Source organism: Plecotus auritus, assembly GCF_963455305.1.
Source record: "Plecotus auritus genome assembly, chromosome: 5".
In the NCBI taxonomy this organism is placed as follows: domain Eukaryota; kingdom Metazoa; phylum Chordata; class Mammalia; order Chiroptera; family Vespertilionidae; genus Plecotus; species Plecotus auritus.
The window spans coordinates 49,785,507-49,804,176 of NC_137776.1; the positions used below are offsets into that span (position 1 = coordinate 49,785,507).

The 18,670-nt window shown below is 44.1% G+C and overlaps 1 protein-coding gene across 1 annotated transcript in view; it reads right to left on the bottom strand.

The window, feature by feature from the left end:
* Positions 1-18,670, bottom strand: part of MYO3B (myosin IIIB) — a gene marked incomplete at its 3' end in the record, with an annotated part of 379,148 nt that overhangs the window by 192,022 nt on the left and 168,456 nt on the right. The window contains exons 16-21 of the mRNA XM_080668808.1: positions 15,830-15,956; positions 14,873-15,083; positions 13,576-13,723; positions 12,167-12,320; positions 10,738-10,826; positions 8,125-8,254 (exon numbers count right to left, since the gene is read on the bottom strand). Of these exons, the coding sequence (XP_080524934.1) occupies positions 8,125-8,254; positions 10,738-10,826; positions 12,167-12,320; positions 13,576-13,723; positions 14,873-15,083; positions 15,830-15,956 (859 nt within the window). The remainder of the gene's footprint in view (positions 1-8,124; positions 8,255-10,737; positions 10,827-12,166; positions 12,321-13,575; positions 13,724-14,872; positions 15,084-15,829; positions 15,957-18,670) is intronic.

The following is an 18,670-nucleotide window of genomic DNA, read 5'->3' on the forward strand; positions in this document are numbered from 1 at the left end:
AAAAGCATGAGGGACTTTAAAAAATGGGACTCAGGACCCATGCTGGAAGGCTGCCCTGGACAAGACGTGGGGGAAAATTCTCTGATCAGCATTGCCTCAGTGGGTCCCATTTGACTCTTTAATATATATATATATATATATATAATTTTATTAATTTCAGAGAGGAAGGGAGAGGGAGAGAGAGATAGAAACATCAATGATGAGAGAGAATCATTGATCAGCTGCCTCTTGCACACCCACACTGGGGATCAAGCCCGCAACCTGGGATATGCCTTAACTGGGAATGGAACTGTGACCTCCTGGTTCATAAGTTGATGCTCAACCACTGAGCCACACGGGACTAGCCTATTTGACTCTTGATCCTCAAGATGCTTTTCACAAAAAGATTCTTACTGGTTTTGGAAGCTCTGTACATGAGAACCACCTTGATATTTCTGCAATAAAGATACCTATTGAATTTTCATATTTAATATTCTCCAGACTTTTGACCATAGAAATCTCTTATTCACTTCACCTCCTACAAGCTTAGTGTTTTATGAAACACACTTCAGAAAACACTGTTCAAGATACTGATAAGATGGGACTCTTCTAGATCCAAAGGAACTTTTAAAACCTTGTGCTAAACTCTGCGAATCCAGAATAGCAACTTCTCTCACACACTCAAAAGTAGTGGTCACCCAGCCACTACTTTTCAGTGGTTGAGTGTCAACCTAAGAAAAGGATTAGGAGGCAGAGGAGGGGCACAGATAAATGGTGTGGTGATGAGAGTGCAGGGACAGAAATAACTCCAGAAAGCAGAATTAGCATGGATAATGGCATGGCACTATGAAGCACTGTGAGCAGTTCTGGCTGTATGTTCTGAATATAAATGAAATAGAAGACATTGTCTTGTCCTCGTGGAACTTACAATTTTCTCAAGTAGACAAGACTGTTGTATGAGACAACTGCACAGCTGGGTAGGCCAAAGTACTAAACTTCACAGCTCTGCTTGCAAATTATTGGAGATGAGTATAATTAACATTTGCTATTTCCATTATTCAAATGACCTTCAGCATCATTTGCTCTACTCCTGAGACAAGAATCTGAGTCTTGCCCATTCCTGGCAGGTGCTGGGAAGACTCCCCAGCTAGTGATGGCACCTTCCAGCTCCCAGGGTCACCCCTGTAGAAAGCAGTGTGGTTCTCTGCTGTGCCTTGAGCATGAAGTCAGCCTATTGAGGCATCTCAGTTCATTGGGGATAAGCAAGAAATGGTTCCACTTTTTCCTGCAACTTCCCCACTCATGCTGACACCTCACCTCTCTATGGGGACTGGAGGTCTCTTACTCAAATTCCAGCCCCATTTCATAGAATCGCCTGATATTTTCTGTTACTAAAGATTCCTTCTTATTTATTTTTAACCTTTACTAGCATATCAATTCAAAGTTCTTTGCCCCATTCTCCCTTTCCCTCCAGGGTGGACTGATGCTTTCATGACTGACAGAGTCTTCTCTCAACACCTCTGCTCTGGGCCAGCTCCTCTGGTGCAGGAAGAGGAGGAAGAAAGGGGAAAGGGCAGAGTTCTGTTTCCCTGACTGGCAGAAGTGGGAAATTATCTGGCTGGTCATAACCGTCCCTGCGGCTCCTGAACAAGCCCCTCAACTTTTAGTGACCTGTTATGAGCTGAACTGTACCAACACCCCCCACCCCCCACAATTTATATGCTGAAATCCTGACATCCCAGAACCTCAGAATTTGACTTAGAGATAGAACCTTTAAAAAGGTGCTTAAGTTCAAATGAGGTCCTATGAGTGGGTCCTCATTCATTATGACTTCATTGTCCTTGTAAGAAGAGATTAGAACAGAGAAAATGTACGAACAGATCAAGGGGCGACCATGTGAGAACACAGGTTTTCTTAAATAAATGGCTATAGACAAGCTGCGTTTAAAATTATAGGTGAAGGAACTAGAAGAACCCAAAGAATTTTTGAAAAAGAAGAATAAAGTTGGAGGAATCACACTACCTGCCTTTAGGACTTACTATAAATGCGACAGGAGGCAGTGTGGTATTGGTGAAGAGTTAGATAGGTAGATCAATAAAACAGACCCACACAAATATAACCCATCGGTTTTTGACAAATGTGAAAGCAGGTCAGTGGAAAAAGGATAGTCATTTCATTAAATGGGCATACTTATGAGAAAATGAATCTCAACCTCGTACCCCGTACAAAAATTAACTCAAAATAAATGCTAGATGTAAATGCAGAATGTAAAAGTAGCTATTGGATGTCTATTCACACAGTTCCACGCCAGCTCCGTGGGGACACCCTTGTTCTCTCTAGTCCGTCTTGAACACCCTTGGCTCAACTTTCCCTTTCTCATTCTGAATGGTTCTCTTCAGGAGCCCACCTCATCTCCCATAGTATTTCAGATCAGCATCAGGAACCCCCCTCCACCCAGCAGCTTGCCATCGTTTTCCATCTTGCTTCCCTCCCTTTGTCTTGGGTCCTTTCCTCCCTTAATCATCCCTCTCCTTTCCATGCTTAGAAACCTCATTACTCCCAGACTGCTCAATTTTCTCTAGCCTTTTATTTGTTTTTTAATCTCTTCCAAGAAGCCTTTCTTAGTTAAAAGAACTCTTTTTCATGTCAACTCATGGTATTTCCATGACTTTTCCTTCTATTTTTTAAAATACGTTTTTACTGATTTTAGAGAAGGGAGAGGGCGAGAAACACGTCAACTGGCTGCCTCCTGCACGCCCCCTACTGGGGATTGAGCCAGCAAGGGAGGAGGGGGTAAATAGAGCTGGTGACCCCTCAGTGCATGGGACAACACTCAGTGCATTGAGCCACACCAGCCAGGGCCCTTCTATTGTTACTTGTATAGACACAGTGATCATATTGCCCACTTTTTTGATATACATGCCTGTTCAGAATTTACTTTTTTTTTTTTCTTACATTTTAGGATTTGGCACTATCTGTCCCTGACTATTCTGGCAGGGATTTTCTTTTATTCCTTGTAGAAATCACCTATGCATAGCACTTCATCGAGAAAGATGATACACATGTAATTATCTATTGACTGAAATACACACCCAAATTAAACAGAATGAAGTGGGCCTCTGTGTGCAGAGGAACGGACTCACCAGGGCTCCCTGACAGAGCTGGCTCCTTACAGCCTTTGTTTCAGGAAGAGCCGAGGACCGTCCATGTCTTTGACCCTGGAACTTGGTCATTTAGAGTCAGCTCATCCTGCTAAACTCATTTGCTGAACTGTCAGGATGGAGGAGCAGCCATAAATAGAAAATGAAAACTCAGAGATGGTTGCTAATGGCTCCTCTTAGGAGCTTAAAGCATTTAATTTGGGGAGCTACAGAATCAGGAACTGACAATCAACAAGATACAACACGAGGCTCATCTTGCCCCCTCCACATCCAAATAAAAGGGGAGTCAGCCCTTAGCAGGTTTGGCTCAGTGGAAAGAGCATCGTCGGCCCGCGGACCAAAGGGTCCTGGGTTTGATTCTGGTCAAGGGAACAAACTTTGGTTGTAGGCTCGGTCCCCCACATGCCTGATACAACCAAACAATGTGTCTTTCTCACACTGATGTTTCTCTCTATGTATCTCCCCCTCCCTTCCACACTCTCTCAAAATCAATGGAAAAATATCTCGGGTAAAGATTAACAAAAATAAATAAAAAGGAGAGTCAAGATTGAGAGACTTGACTGTTGATTTTACTGTAAATCAAATTCCAGGGGAGAGACCTGAAGGAGCCGGTGGAGACAAAGCTCAGTTCTAGCTTCTGATGCAAAAACCAGACTTTCAGGCTTAGATGACGTTCCCTCTGGAGCTACTCTTGTTTCTTATAGTTTTCCCCAAGTTCCTAAAGCCTTTGAGACCCCAAATGACTCTTTGGAAGTCAGGATTCATGATGCAAAGGCAGAAAAGGGTTTTTCAGGATCCTTTTGAAACCTCCTCTTCTCTTTCCGCCCCTGAGCCTTTTGAACTTTTCTCTAGTTTACTAGTAGCGAGTGGAACATTGCCCAAAAAGGAAAATATGCCATGAGACCTTGTTAGAACATCTTTCCTTTTAATGTTTTTATACGTAGATCATTCAGTTTGAGAAGTCCCAGCTGAAGGGTTAGAAAGCAGAGTTGCTGCCACATCAAATTTTCACGCATAAAATCTTCAGAGCATTTCCTATCAATAGGAAGAATTACAAAGAAAATTTCATCACCTCTGAAGTGGCCCATCAGCAGGCCTAAAGTAGTCGTACAAGAGGGGAGCTGAGAGAACCCATATTGACTGCAGCTGCCTCCATTTACCCAATCGACACCCAATACCTTGGAATCAAAGTGTGCCCCTCAGGCGGAGGCATGGCCCCCACCAGAGGCAGCTGTGTGCCAGCAGGAGCCGCTGCTGGTGGGGGGCGGCGGGGGGGACTGCAGAAACCTGGGAGACGCTGATGACTCCGGGCCTCATGTTCTGTGCTTTTCAGTATTTAGGGATGTGCAATGTGAACAGGAAACAGGAAAATGCCAATTGCATTCCTCTCCCTGATTTTATGTCATGGTTTTACACAAACACACACAGAGGTCAATCCTCTCAACCTTATAAGGGATTAAACCGAAGACAAATATTTCTGTTTGATATCCACTAATGAAGGGGTTGTTACCTGCCCAGCTGCCCAGAGAGGAAGCTGATTTTAAAGGACAGGAATGTTAGCCCGAGACGCTCCGATGCCTGTGAATGAAAGCAAGGACAGCCACCGTCCAGCTGGCAGTAAACTTCAACTGGACAGGGAACCTTAAGTAAAAAAATTAGAGGCTTTGGTTTTTTTAAGATTCTAAGGTATCTTCTCTATATTTTGGAGAGAAAAGAATTATTGTGAAACAGAATGCACGCACAGAGAAGTGTGCAAAACGTAAATGCACAGCATAATAAATACTATAAAACCAACATCCATGCAACCACCACCAAGACCAGGAGCCAGAGCATTGCTGACATGCCACAGGGACCTGACCTCTCCTCTCAGATCTGAGGGCCCAGTGCTGGACCTCTTCTTTAAGTTTGGGACTAACAGCCTCCAAGGGTTCCCAATTTTGACCTTTTCCTTCCTCTCTGTAGTTCATCCCCTAAAAGTTTATGAAGTCATCGCCCATAATAACTATGTTCACTGAATTAGTGCCACATTTAAGTATTTGAGGGTCTCAAGCAAGATAAATAAAAATGACCAAGAAAATGGTTACTCATGTATTGAAAATATTAGCATATTCTTTTCCAAAACGCCAGGTATGTGGGACCCTGCTTCAGCCAGAACACTGGGATGTACAGCCAGGTCTCCCTTCGTAAGGGGCCTGTGCTTAAACATGTATTTGCAGTTTCAGCAAAAGCAGCACAACCTACTTCTGTCCATTAAGGTTTTCCCACCTTCAAAGGCTGCAATATAATAAAACCAAAAAATATATTATATAGATGTTTTAAAATTTAGAAGCTTAATTAATGGTCTGACCTATAACATAACTGAGTTTAGAGCTGAGTTTTGAGGACAAATATTGTCATAAGTAGATAAATTAATATCTAATTCTAGGCAGAAAATGAAGGTAAAAGGACGTTCCAATGGCTCTCGGGCAAAGCCATATTATCTCTATCTCTGTATTCTCCTTTGCTGCCTAAACAGTGCCTTACAACTAGGAGCTGTCCTATAAATGCTTGTTGTTCGAAGGCATTTTTACATGAATAATTTCAGAAAAAGAAAACAGATTCATACTTATTAGTTTTGATGTGCTTGTTACTTATACTCAAAATGTAGAGGAAATAAAGCTTGGGATTTAAAAAAAAATTTTATGCATCATATACAACTCAGGAATACAAGGAAGCTTCTCAGGAAAGCACTTTTTAGTTCCCTCCAGTTGGTGTAGAGTACAGCATTAAGGCAAGATTCAGGAAGAGTTAAAAGACAGGAGGAAAGCTCTTTCGGAGAAAAACATAAAAAAAGAATCTCTTTGTTCCTGTTCCTTTCTGCTTTTAAGTCATCAGGGCCAATGGAAGGCAGAGCCTGATTTCTTACACAGCGCCACCTAGTGGCGTAGACTGTGAACTTTTTAAAAATTTTTGCCAGAGGTTGAAAAATTGGAAATGCCAAAGCTGTGAACAGATTTGACAAATCATTATTTATATTTATGGGAGAGTGCTAATGTCAACTGACAAGTTCCTTGGATATATTTTATTTCAAAGAGTACATCTCCTATTCATAATGGCTTATCTTCGCCTCTGCACAGAGTCATCTGATGAGTTTACGCCGTAGTGTCTGGTGAGGAAGCACCAGTCCTGCCCACACCTGCCCATTCTCCAGAAGTTTATAATGAATCAAATCCTGACTATGCCCAAGGGAGGTCTGGAGAGGAGGCTAGAGGGCAGCCTTCTGGTGGGCACCCTACTATTTTGTTTAAAGGAGCATGTTTGAATGAAGTTAAGACCCTGGTTTCAACTTTTCTTCCAAGTTAAGATAAAGCAAAGGTCGTAGACTGTGGCTTTTTTCTTAACCCAGCTTTTTATTCCTCTGCACATTGCTGAAAATCACACCTAGCTGCCACTCTCTTTTAACATGCAAAGGTCTCATGCTAGACACGGGTGCCAACGATTCCAAGGGGGATGTGGGAAGAAAAGAAGAGGAAATTATGAACAATGATAAAGAGGTTTCTCACCCTCCATTCTTAAAAGTATACCCATATTTGTTTCTAGATATAGCCTCAAAAAAAAATAAAGCCCTTGAGAGGACAGCTGTGGGAAGATCTGATTTTTCCCAGCTAAAAGCAGCAGAATCCTAGGTAAATCAAAGGAACTTGACCCAATTAAAACTCATTTGGCAAAGATCAGCAACTTCCTGCTTCCTGGCATGAGAACTGACTAAGCAACTAAATGCAAGTTGACTGTAAGTAGGCATAGGCTGTGGATGTAGTGGATGTAGGCCAGCAATGAACCAGTTCCAAGTTGGTTAGGGGAGTAGTGGGGTGTGGTCGATGACTGGGTGGGAAATTGGACCAGGTAACCTCTGAGAACCCCATGATTGAATGGCTTTGATTCCTACACTCCCTTCACTTGGAATCATACATGAATAGGAATAATCTTCCTAATATTCTAGGTAAACTGAGACCATGTTAGAGTGTTAGCATGAATTAATAACATATGGTTTTATAAATGCAAGAATGAAAAGAAGCAGGCAGAGAAAATGAGAAGTGTGAGAGTTCATGTTAGAGAAAGTGTGTGTGTATGTGTGTACATATCCTATCTAATAAAGTGGGAATATGCTAATTGACACTCACACTGTCGCAAAGATGGTGGCACCCACAGCCAATAAGGAGGGAATATGCTAATTGACTGCCACGCCCTCAAAGATGGCGGCACCCACAGCCACAAGATGGTGGCGCCCAGTCCCCTCAGCCCCGCTGGGGTGCCGCGCACCTGCCTCCAGAGTCTCCCAGTCCCTTCAGCTCCCCAGCCGCCCAGGGCCGCCCAAGGGCTGGCTGAGGCTTGCGCTACCGGCAGTGGCAGCAGCAGAGGTGTGATGGGGGCATCACCTTCCCCTGATCGCTGGGTCGCCTCCTGCCCCTGAGGGCTTCCGGACTGTGAGAGGGGGCAGGCTGGGCTGAGGGACCCCCCTCCAGTGCATGAATTTTCATGCACCGGGCTTCTAGTCCTATATAATGAGAGGAATATGCTAATTATCTGTTACGCCTTGAGTCATAACGACCAGATCACAGATCTGCAGGAGAGTGGGGCAGCGAACTACAAGCGGGTGGCAAAAAGCTACAGGAGGGGGCAGGACAGCAAGCTATGGGGGTGTGAAGGGGGGAGAAGGGGGCAGGGGGAGGCACAGGAGGGCAGGGCAGCGGGCGGAGAGCTACAGGAGGACAGCAGAGAGCTACTGGCACATAGATTCGTACACAGGGCTACTAGTGTATACAAAAAATTAAATTGCAAAAGAAACAATCACTTTCCCTTTCTTGAACTTTGTCAGACCTTCACCCCTGCTTAAAGTTCAGTGTTAGTACTGCAGCCCTGGCAGAACTGAAACACTAACTGGAAAACCCCAGCAGGGCTTGTAGAAGCATCGGTTGCAGGGCTATCAGGGGGAGGTTCCAAATACCTGTTTTGGTTAAAGGGATTGAGAAGAGTCGCTGAAGAAGCCTGTTTTCTGACGTTCTTAAGACTACAACCACATCGGCAGGGAGAGTGTCTCTGTTTTTCTCAAGAAACCCGGAAGCATCGTATGATACCTGCAATATGAATAGCAAATTACAAGTTAGCCAATATTGTCCACCATTGGTGACACTGGTGAGCTGTCAGAGGTCGTCATCAATCTACACCTCTGTGTAGAATTAATCTTGACATAGCCATGCTCTTAAATCCAGCCCAACAGATAAGGGGAAATTTTGAAATTTTTGACAGGCCAGTTTACCTTAATTTCTTGTTCAGGTGCTCTTTGAAGAGTCAAATCAATATCACATCAGAATAATTATTAAAACATTTTGGGCATTCTCAGGGGAGGGGGCCTGTGGGAGTGGAGTAGGATATAGGGAGGATAAATGGTGAGGGGAAAAAGAAATAAAGAGAAAAACATATTGTGCACTAACTCTATGTGAAGCATCCATCCTATGAGGTAAACACTTATTATCTCCATTTTATTGGTGGGCAAACAGAGGCTTAGAGAGAAGCTGAATAATGTGCCCATGGTCACACGTTTCAAGCGGTGGGCGGGCATCCAAACCCAGGCCATTTGGTGCCAGGCTCACAACCACTGTACTCTGAGTGCTTTCCAAGGTACTACTCACAGCACTGGGGTGATTGTTCAGGGATGCTGAGCAGTTCTCAGTTCTCAGGAAGAGGGGATCCAAGTCAGAGGAATGTTAAGGAACACTCCAGAGAAATGTTAGTGATAAATGAATTCAGGAAAGGATACCACCCAGAAAGAAAAGGACCCTTTTCTCCCTTAAAATCAAGAAGAGGGCAAAAGGGAGGGAAAGAGGTGGGTAAGAAAAAGGTGTAGAAGGACAGAGAGATGGAAAGGGAGGCGTGAGGAAGAGGACAGGAATGGGAAGCAGATACGAATGGGGGAGGGAGGATCAAGGCAGATATGGCTATCTCAGACGTGAAGGACATTAATAAGCAGACATCAATGCAAAGGTAAATTAAGTACTTACGAGCAAAAACTGGGTTACAATTTCTACCAAAGATCCAAAATAGATACCATAATGTACTGTGTAGAGAGAAAAACAATCCCCTTTGCTTGTGAAGGGGTTCAGAACAAGTCACCCCAAAATATGCCACTCTGACATGAAGAGTATTTTAAGCTAAAAGCAATCAAAACCCAGAAGAATCAGGAAAAACTCTCTACCTCCCTCTCAACTGCCTACATTTACACTGGAAGGGGCCTGTACCCGGAAGAGAGCTAGTGCCAGACATTTTTACCTAAGCAACCGACCTGCATAACAGGGCAAACTTTTGTTTTCCAAACACCTCCTCTGCCTTCCTTGAATGACCCTCCTTCCCTTTGTATGAACAGACCCCTACGCCTTTCCTTAGCTCAAGATGTTATATAAGCGCAGGTGCCTGGCTGTCCTTTGGGCCTTAGATTCTTTCGGGACTCTGTACATACGTAACTACATTTGTTTTCTCAGGTTAATCACAGGGGTGGGGAACATCTGGCCCGCGGGCCATGTAAGGCCTGAGAAATCATCTGGTCTGGCCCTCCCAAGGCATTAGAGGTGAGTTAATTAAATGTTTGACCAAATATAGTAGGCTAATTTTTAAGTTGATAATTTTGTATGGCCCACAAATAATGTTATAAATATCCAAATGGTGCTTAGCAGAAGAAAAGTTCCCCACCCCTGTGTTAATGTACCTTATATCAATTTAATCAAAGAACCTAGGAGGTTATCTGCCCTTTCTCTTGTACTAGATTGCCTTTCAACCAGCCTCCAGTCAGGCAAAATTATTTTAATGTCATGATATGAATTTGAGAAATAATTTCAATAAACCTCAAATCAACAAAATAATCCAAAATGCCCTTTATTGAAGTCCTACCTATTTTCTGGGCCCAGGGCCTCAGCAGACCCCCACTAGAACCAATTAGCTATAATGCCACTGGCTCCTTTGAAGGAACTTGAGCAATGAGTTATTGGCTATGAGACTAGAGAATTTCCTGAATTGGCCACTCATTTACTTCAGGAACTTGAAATTGAGAATGAAGTAAAATGTATGAAAAGTAGAAATTTTGTTTAATGTTGTGAAAGCTTAACATCTGGATGACGAAGTGAATTTTTTTTTTCCCCCTTTTCATCTAGACATTTTGGGTGCCCTGTAGCCATACACTTAAAGTGCTACACTTGGAGCCCCACTGTGATACTAACCTTCCTCTGTCACCTACAAGTCTCCAAATGACCCCTGAATGTGAACATTCACCGCCGGAACACCACGAAAACTGGAACATTTGCTCTCTGAAGAGCTGTCACTTCTAGGCCAAACCCCGGGTGAGGAGCAGATGGCAGCTGGCCGGCCACCCCAGTGAGAAATTGCTTGCTTGCCAGGGGCAACTTTCAGTGATCGGCACCAATGAGAAAGCTTGGGCGCTGTGATTAGGTGTTCGAGAAGAGATAAAAGGAGACAGAAGTCTGCAAGCAATTTCCTGAGTGGCACAGACGGGGTAATATGGACACTTTCCCCTTGTCAATTTCAGGATGAATAACTCGGCTCGGCTCACCTTTCCGGCATAGTGCTGAATGCCAAAGCTCAGCTCCACTCCCTTGGGCCTCCAGAAATATGTGCAGCGTAGATTATCCTCAAATTTATCTGTGGATTTTCATGTTTAAAAGTTACAACGTGAATTGTTTCCTCTGTCAAACAAAAACATGCTCCTTGCATGAGTGACCCAGAACAAGGGATTTCAGAGTAGCCCGATATTATCCTTATATTGTTGTTGTTGTTAATCCTTACCCGAGGACATTCTCTCCATTGATTTTTAGAGTGGAAGGGAAGGGGAGAGACAGAGAGAAACATCAGTGGGAGAGAGACACATCTATTAGTTGCCTCCCACACACACCCCGACAGGGCTGGGGATCGAGCCTGCAACCGAGGCATGCGCCCCTGACCGGAATTGAACCTGTGACCCTTCAGTGCACAGGCCAACGCTCTAACCACTGAGCAAAAGGGCCAGGGCTTCACGTTGTCTTTGGTGTCAGGCCGTACTCTGAGATATCGTGTTCTGCTCTGAGAACTCCTAGCATGGAGCATGGACAGTGATACACCAGAACTCGGGCCAATTAGTTCCAGAACCATGAAGAGATCCCATGGAAGGCAAACACCCATCCTGGCAACTTGTGACAATTTTATAGATAAAACGAAGCCAATGAGGGTGACAATTTCAACTCCTAGAAGCGAATCTTGCCACAAACCAATTTTCCATCTGGGGAAAAGACCTGAAACTTTGTTCTCCCTCGAGGATCACTTTTGCTATTGTTGTGACTGAGAGCCACCTCTGTGAGAGAAATGGTGGGAAGTACTAAAGGGATGCGAGGATTCCAGCTTTGCTGCCTCAAGCATCTCACAGTCTAAGTGAGGGACAGGATCGTGTGCAACACCGAGGATCTGAGGAGAGGAAGGAGGCCAAGAGGAACAGGGGTAGGAGGGCCTTTAATGCCAGGAGGAGGTATTTTATTGTCATGCCATAGAAAACAGTAGCCTACCAAAGGTGGCTTTAAACAGACTACATTAGCTAGGATATCCAGGATAGAGGGAGAGCAGGAGCCTGGATGCCAGGAGACCAGAAGGAGCCTCTATACAAACTTGGCCTAAAGGTGGAGGGGCGTCCAGGTGGAAATATGAGAGCAGGGTAAGAAATGGAGGGGAAGCAAGTATTGCCTGTGGGAAACAAGGGAAAAGAAGGTATAAAAACGATGTTGACATAGGGTCATGGTATTTCCGTTTGCAGAAATAGGATAGTGAGGAGGGTTTGAGAGTTTTAAGATGAATATTCTACCAGGACATTTGTTGAACATTTCAATTCCCTAAAAGCACTTTCACAACTCACCAGGTGGCTAAAATACACAGGATAGGTCCATTAAGCCACACTCACTGGATGACATGAGCCAGGCTCTCTTTTGAGTGTATGTCCCTTTCCAAAAGGTACCTACCAACCAGGGTCTGATCCGTGGCCTGGGGAAACCGACTTTCCTCATCCAAAAGCGCCAGTAGTCCCAGGGGTTTCTGGAGGAACATATCCAAGAGTGGCCGGTTGTCCTCATACTCCACAGGGGCAGCGTCAAGGCCCTCGTTCTGATATTCCATCTGGAAGGAAATGGAGTGTGATTGTCTCCAGCCCCAAACTGGCCGAGGCACCACCAGGCTGCCTTAGCATGAACTTTCTATGTCCTGTAACGCTGAACACATGTGGAAGACAGGGTGTGTTTATGTTGGTAAAGGACCCTTCTGCATATAACACTGTTAAAGCTTTGGTTTAAGCCAGACCTACGGGTGGTGGCCTGTGGCAGGCAGCTAAAGTGGGCAAAAGAAGGGATAGCTCTCTGTCTCCCAAACAATGATTTGGTAACATAATTTAGAAACTCTTTTAGAAAAGAAGAGAAGTTGAATTTTTAAAAAAATTATCTGTGTGACAAGTATGAGTTAAACCAGGAAGAAAGCAGACTTGTATTTTGCAAAGGATTCTGCAAGGGGATCACCTGGGACTGAAAAACTAGAAAAAGTCCAGATTTCCCTGGGAAAGAAATGCATGCAACCTGGACTAAACAAGGTCAAAATTTGTACGGGGCTGGGGGGGGCGGGGAGGGAAGGGGGTAAAAAGGAGAGAGCAGTGCGAATGGATTTATCCAGCTCCAATGATAAAACCAATATTGGCATTTTTACTCCATGTCTCTGTTTCTCTAATCATATTATAGTTTGTGTGTCCCCACTTCTTCATTAAAACAAGGGATTTGGTCAGAATGCCTCATTATTGCAACTATTTGATACAGGAGAGTCTTGGGGTTGGGGTGGAAGAGAAGGGTCCAACTAGCTCCACACACTGTTTTATTTGTCATTAAACTCATTGGGGAAAGACTTCCATTTCAGAAAACCTATCCTCCTCTTCCCTTGAGACACCCATCCAGTTCCAGTAGGATCTGGTGAGCTGGAGGTGGGGGAATGGCGCCAGCCTGAGAGTTAAGAACATAAGAACCTGTGTTCTGAATTCAAGATTGTCCCATGTCATTTTGGACATGATCACAGATATTTTTAGCTAAATAAAGTAGAAGAAAATCCAGCATTCGGGGCAATACACACGAAACTGTTTGGAAACCACATTTCAATAATTGGCTTGACACCAGCTCCACCCAAGGGAGGAAATGTACCTTTCCACAAAAATCAAGACTTCTTTGTTTTTCAGGCTGAATATAGACCATTGATTTATTTTGACAGGACGGCCTCAACAGTGGTTTTTCCCTTCAGAGCCCTTCCCGTTAGCCTAACAGGGTTTCTGATTCAAATTGTGGGCAACTTGGAGACACCTTCCCCAGGCAGGTTTACTGATTTCAGAGTTCACTATTACCTGCTCAAGAGCAAAAACGTGCTGATTGAAGTAGTACTGGATTTGCTCATTGGCGATGTTTATGCAGAGCTGCTCAAATGAATTTCTCCGGAAGTCCTCAAATCCAAAAATATCCAATATCCCCACATTCATACCGCCATCTGCACTACTGCATGAGAGAGAATACAACCTTTTAGGGAAAGAAACATTCATCTCAGAGGACAGTGAGAATGGATGTATGTGCCCACGTATTTATCAATCCATGTACCCACTCATGAAAAGTAGCATTCTGCCGCCTCTAAGAAAGGAATAGTTTGTGTCTTAAACCATGTATTAGTCCAGGGGTCCTCATACTACAGCCCGCGGGCCACATGCGGCCTGCCGAGGACATTTATCCGGCCCACCGGGTGCTGCTGCCTGTCCTGCTTAGCAGCCGACTCATCCCGGGCCCGCAGTGCACATAGGAATTTGTTCATAGTTTTTTTTTTAACTATAGTCCGGCCCCTCCAACGGTCTGAGGGACAGTGAACTGGCCCCCTGTTTAAAAAGTTTGAGGACCCCTGCTTAATCTTTCAACAGTATTTCCAACTTGTTTAAAGCAGTAGGAGCTCCATATAGAAAGAGATGAAAGAGGAACCACTCCAAATGGGCGGGAGCTGAACTCTCATTCTTTCACCTCCCCACCCACAATCGAGGGAGTAGTGGTGATAATGTAAGATCCTGTGCTTTAAGACTTTTCATGAAATGTCTCAGTTGATTCTAATTATGAGATTATTATCCTAATTTTACAGATGAGAAAACCGCCACTTAGAACATGCAGCTGATCAAGCTGTAGAACTTGGATGCCAATCCTGTTTGTCAAGTTCCAAGCCAAGTCTGTTCTCTTCAACACTACACTGTATTGGCTCTGTCAATCATCTGCCTTTCAGGTATCACTACTTGGCCCTCCTGGATCCCAGTGCGCATTTTTTAAAATTTCTTTTTATTAATTTCAGAGAGGACGGGAGAAGGAGAAATAGAAACATCAATGAGAGAGAATCATTGTTCGGCTGCCTCCTACACTCCCCGCCCTGGGGATCGAGCCCGCAACCCAGGCATGTGCCCTTGGCTGGAATCGAACCTGGGACCCCTCAGTCCGCAGGCTAACACTCTATACACTGAGCCAAGCCAGCTAGGGCCCCAGTGCATTTTTAAAAGAAGACCTAAGACCTTCGCTAAAGAAAACCCAAGAGAGGACCAAATGTTTTGTCCTGCAAATTCTGAGACACCGGGGTTGATGACACCTCTCCCGAGGCCTCTGCTCCCTGGCGGAACTTGCCATATGTTTTTCTCTGGCTGCAGGAGTGTATTGATGCGATTTACAATCCAGCTGAAGAGCCTCCCATACAAGGCTTTAGACATGGCATCTCGGACATCCGAGGCCCTGTCAACAGTGTTGGCGCGGATGATGGTCTCTCCTCGGGTGACCACACAACGTGAAGTGAGGGCCTCCTGGAGCTCTTCGGGGCGGATGCAGAGGACAGAGGCAGCTGGAACAAAGGGTAAGGGTGACACTGGAGAATGAATCTATCCATCCATTCATTCATCCAGCCAGCATTTATTCAACATCTACTCTATCCTTGGCACTTCAAAGTCCAAGATAAACAAGCCAGGTCCCTAACCCCAAGAAGCATCCAGATGACCCAGTATCTCCCAAACTGTTCTGAAAGTTCTGCACAGGTGTTAGATTTAAAAAAGTGGTCAGGTAAGTTGGAGCAATTTCTGGAGACTATAGTATCTTCTTAGAGAGTCACAACAGAAATTAGTATTTTACAGGCCATAAAAAGTGCTGTATTTTAACACAAAAGGTGTTCATTAGGTTTAAATGAGGATTTTGTAAACTCAGGATTCTCATTCTTTGTACCACTATTATTACTTGTAAAACAAAAAAACAATTAGGTGCCTGCTTTCTTCCCTGCTGATGTTGATTCAATGGATTTAGAGTGGGGTCCAACCTCTCGTATTATTTTCAAAAAATTCTTGATGATTTTCAAAAGCTGCCAGTGTTGAGAACCACTGCCCAAAGTTACCTGCTATGAAATTCTTTTCTGCAGAACACCTATTTGCAGCTCATGTTCTATAAGACATCTTTCAGGAAACACTGGTTAGTTAAAACACTCAGAGCTAGCAGAAGAACCAGCAACAGCTGCACTATCTTCTATAGAGTCTTTAAAAACTACCAAAGTGAAAGAAAGATGTACTTTGGCAACACAGTGCACAGGCATCAAATAATTACCATTTTTCAAAGCTTCAGCATTAGGCACCTCACTTTTATCAGTTTGATGTTGAGAAGAAATAGCTGCAAATTCAATGTTTCCAATATTCAAAATCCCAGCCAAAATTCTGTACACTGAATGCACCTCCTGAAAAAAAGACAAGAACCATGTTTGAAGGTGATTACCAATGAAACCAAGGAAGCACCAGCACTGTGGTAGAAATTGCCAGTTGTCACTGAAATCCATCCTTTCCCTTTTCCTGGCACACAAAACAAAATTTTTTTAAAATGGTCTTTAACGTTTGCTTTTATTTTATTTTTTTCTCCCTACAGGTCCTTAAGTCCTGAATTCATTCCTCTAAGAAGAACAAATCCTCTGAAATTTCAAACAGAAAGACAAGATATGATAGAAAGGAGGAAAGTGCTCCACATCCCAGAGTTCTATGTTGGTCAGTAAGAGCTGGATGGCTTTTTTTTACTGTATGTTATTTATTGGTACATAACACCACATGGACATCCTTGTGCATGTCTCTGTGCATGTATCAAATTATTATTTTTTAATGTTTATTATTTTAAAATCTTTATTGTGAGAGTATTACAGATGTCCTTCTTTTTCCCCTTAATGCCCACTCCACCTGGTTCCCGCCCTGCCCTTCACCACCCTATTGTCTGTGTTCATAGGTAATGCATATATACATATAAGATCTTTGTTAAATCTCTTCTCGCCCTCCACCCTCTCTTCCCTCTGAGAATCATCAGTCTGTTCCATTTCCATGCCTCCAATTCTATTTTATTCACCAGTTTATTCTGTTCTTTAGATTTCTTGTTTATTTTGATTTTTATATTCAACTAGAGGCCTGCTGCATGAAAATTCATGCACTGGATGGGGGGGGGGGGGTCCCTCAGCCTGGCCTGCCCCCTCTCACAGTCCGGGAGCTGTCAGGGGCAGGAGGCGACCAGGCAATCAGGGGAAGGCGATGCCCCCATCACACCTCTGCTGTTGCCAAGCCTTGGCCGGCCCTGGTTACCTGAGCCCCAGGTGGCCCTGGGTGGCTGAGGGGCTGAGGGGACTGGGGGACTCTGGAGGCAGGCGCGTGGAGCGGCCAGACCTGCCTGGGGGTGGGCCGGCCGTGCTGTGCGCCTGCTGCCCCAGCAGGGCTGAGGGGACTGGGCACTGCCATGTTGTGGCTGTGGGCACAGCCATCTTTAAGGGTGTGGCAGTCAATTAGCATATCCCCTCTTTATTAGTTAGGATTGTTGATAGATATGTATTTATTGCCATTTTATTGTTCATTTTTAAAATCTTTTTCTTCTTCCTCTTCCTCTTCTTAAAGAATACCCTTCAACATTTCATATAATACTGGTTTGATGGTAATGAACTCCTTTAGGTTTTACTTATCTGTGAAGCACTCTATCTGACTTTTAATTCTAAATGATAACTTTGCTGGGTACAGTAATCTTGGTTGTAGGTGCTTACTATTCATCACTTTGAATATTTCTTGCCACTCTATTCTGGCCTGCATAGTTTCTGTTGAGAAATCGGCTGACAGTCATATGGGCATTCCCCTGTAGGTAACTAATTGCTTTTCTCTTGCTGCTTTTAAGATTCTTTGTCATTAGCCCTTGGCATTTTAATTATGATGTGTCTTGATGTGGGCCTCTTTAGGTTCCTCTTGTTTTGGGACTCTCTGTGCTTCCTGGACTTGTAAGTTGACTTCTTTCACCAGGTAGGGGAAGTTTTCTGTCATTATTTCTTCAAATAGGTTTTCAATATCTTGCTCTTTCTCCTCTCCTTCTGGCACACCCATAATTCAAATGTTGGTATGCTGGAAGTTATCCCAGTGGCTTCTTACATTACTTTCAGATTTTTGTATTCTTTTTTCTTTTTGCTCTTCTGATTTGATGTTTTACTTCCTCATATTTCAAATTGTTGATTTGATTCTCGGGATCCCCTAGTCTATTGTTGAATCCCTGTATATTATTATTTCAGTTAATGTATGATTTATTTCTGACTGGTCCTTTTCCATGACTTTGGCATTCTCACTAAGATCCTTAAAATTTTCACTAAGTCCCTTGAAGGTCTAATGAAGATCATTGAGTAACTTTACAACTGTGGTTTTGAACTCTTTGTCCAGTAGTCTGCTTTCTTCCATTTCTCTCATTTGTGACATGTTTGTCTCCATATTTTGGCTGCTTCCCTGCGTTTGTTTCTATGTGTTGGGTAGAGCAGCTATGTCTCCTTGAGTTGGTAGAGTGGCCTTGTATAGTAGGTGTCCTATAGGGCCCAGTGGCTCAGAACTCCCCAGTCAACTGAGCTGGAAACTCTAGGTGCACCCCTTTGTGGGCTGTGAGCAGTCTTGTTGTAGTTAAGACTTGATTGCTGTCAGTGTCACTGGAGGAATTAACTTCCATGCCAATTGACTGTGAGGACTAGCTGGGACTACAGTGGGAGAGCTGTTGTGCAGGAAACACCCCTATGGAGCAGGACTTGCTTCAATAGGGTTTTGGTGCTCACTGAATCTTCCCTTTGCATGTGTCGCTTGTGGATGTGTAGAATTGTAATCTGGTATCGTCTGTAGCTGTCCACCAGGTGCACTGGCTCTTGGGTCTCCAGCAAGGTGCAAAGTCAGCCTCTGCCTGAGGCCACCCAGCAGGAGCTACAGAGAGATCTGCAGATTCTTCCTATTTGTATTGGGTTTGGAAGTGCTCAGGTGAGGTCCAGCTGTGAAGCAAGACAGGCTGGTGCTGGTGCCGGGTCTTGGGCCTTTTATTGATAGGTTTGGGGCATATTGACACCAGCCTCAGCTTGAGAGACTTTAGCAAAATCTGAAGCCTAAGCCAGAACAGGCCATTCATATGGAA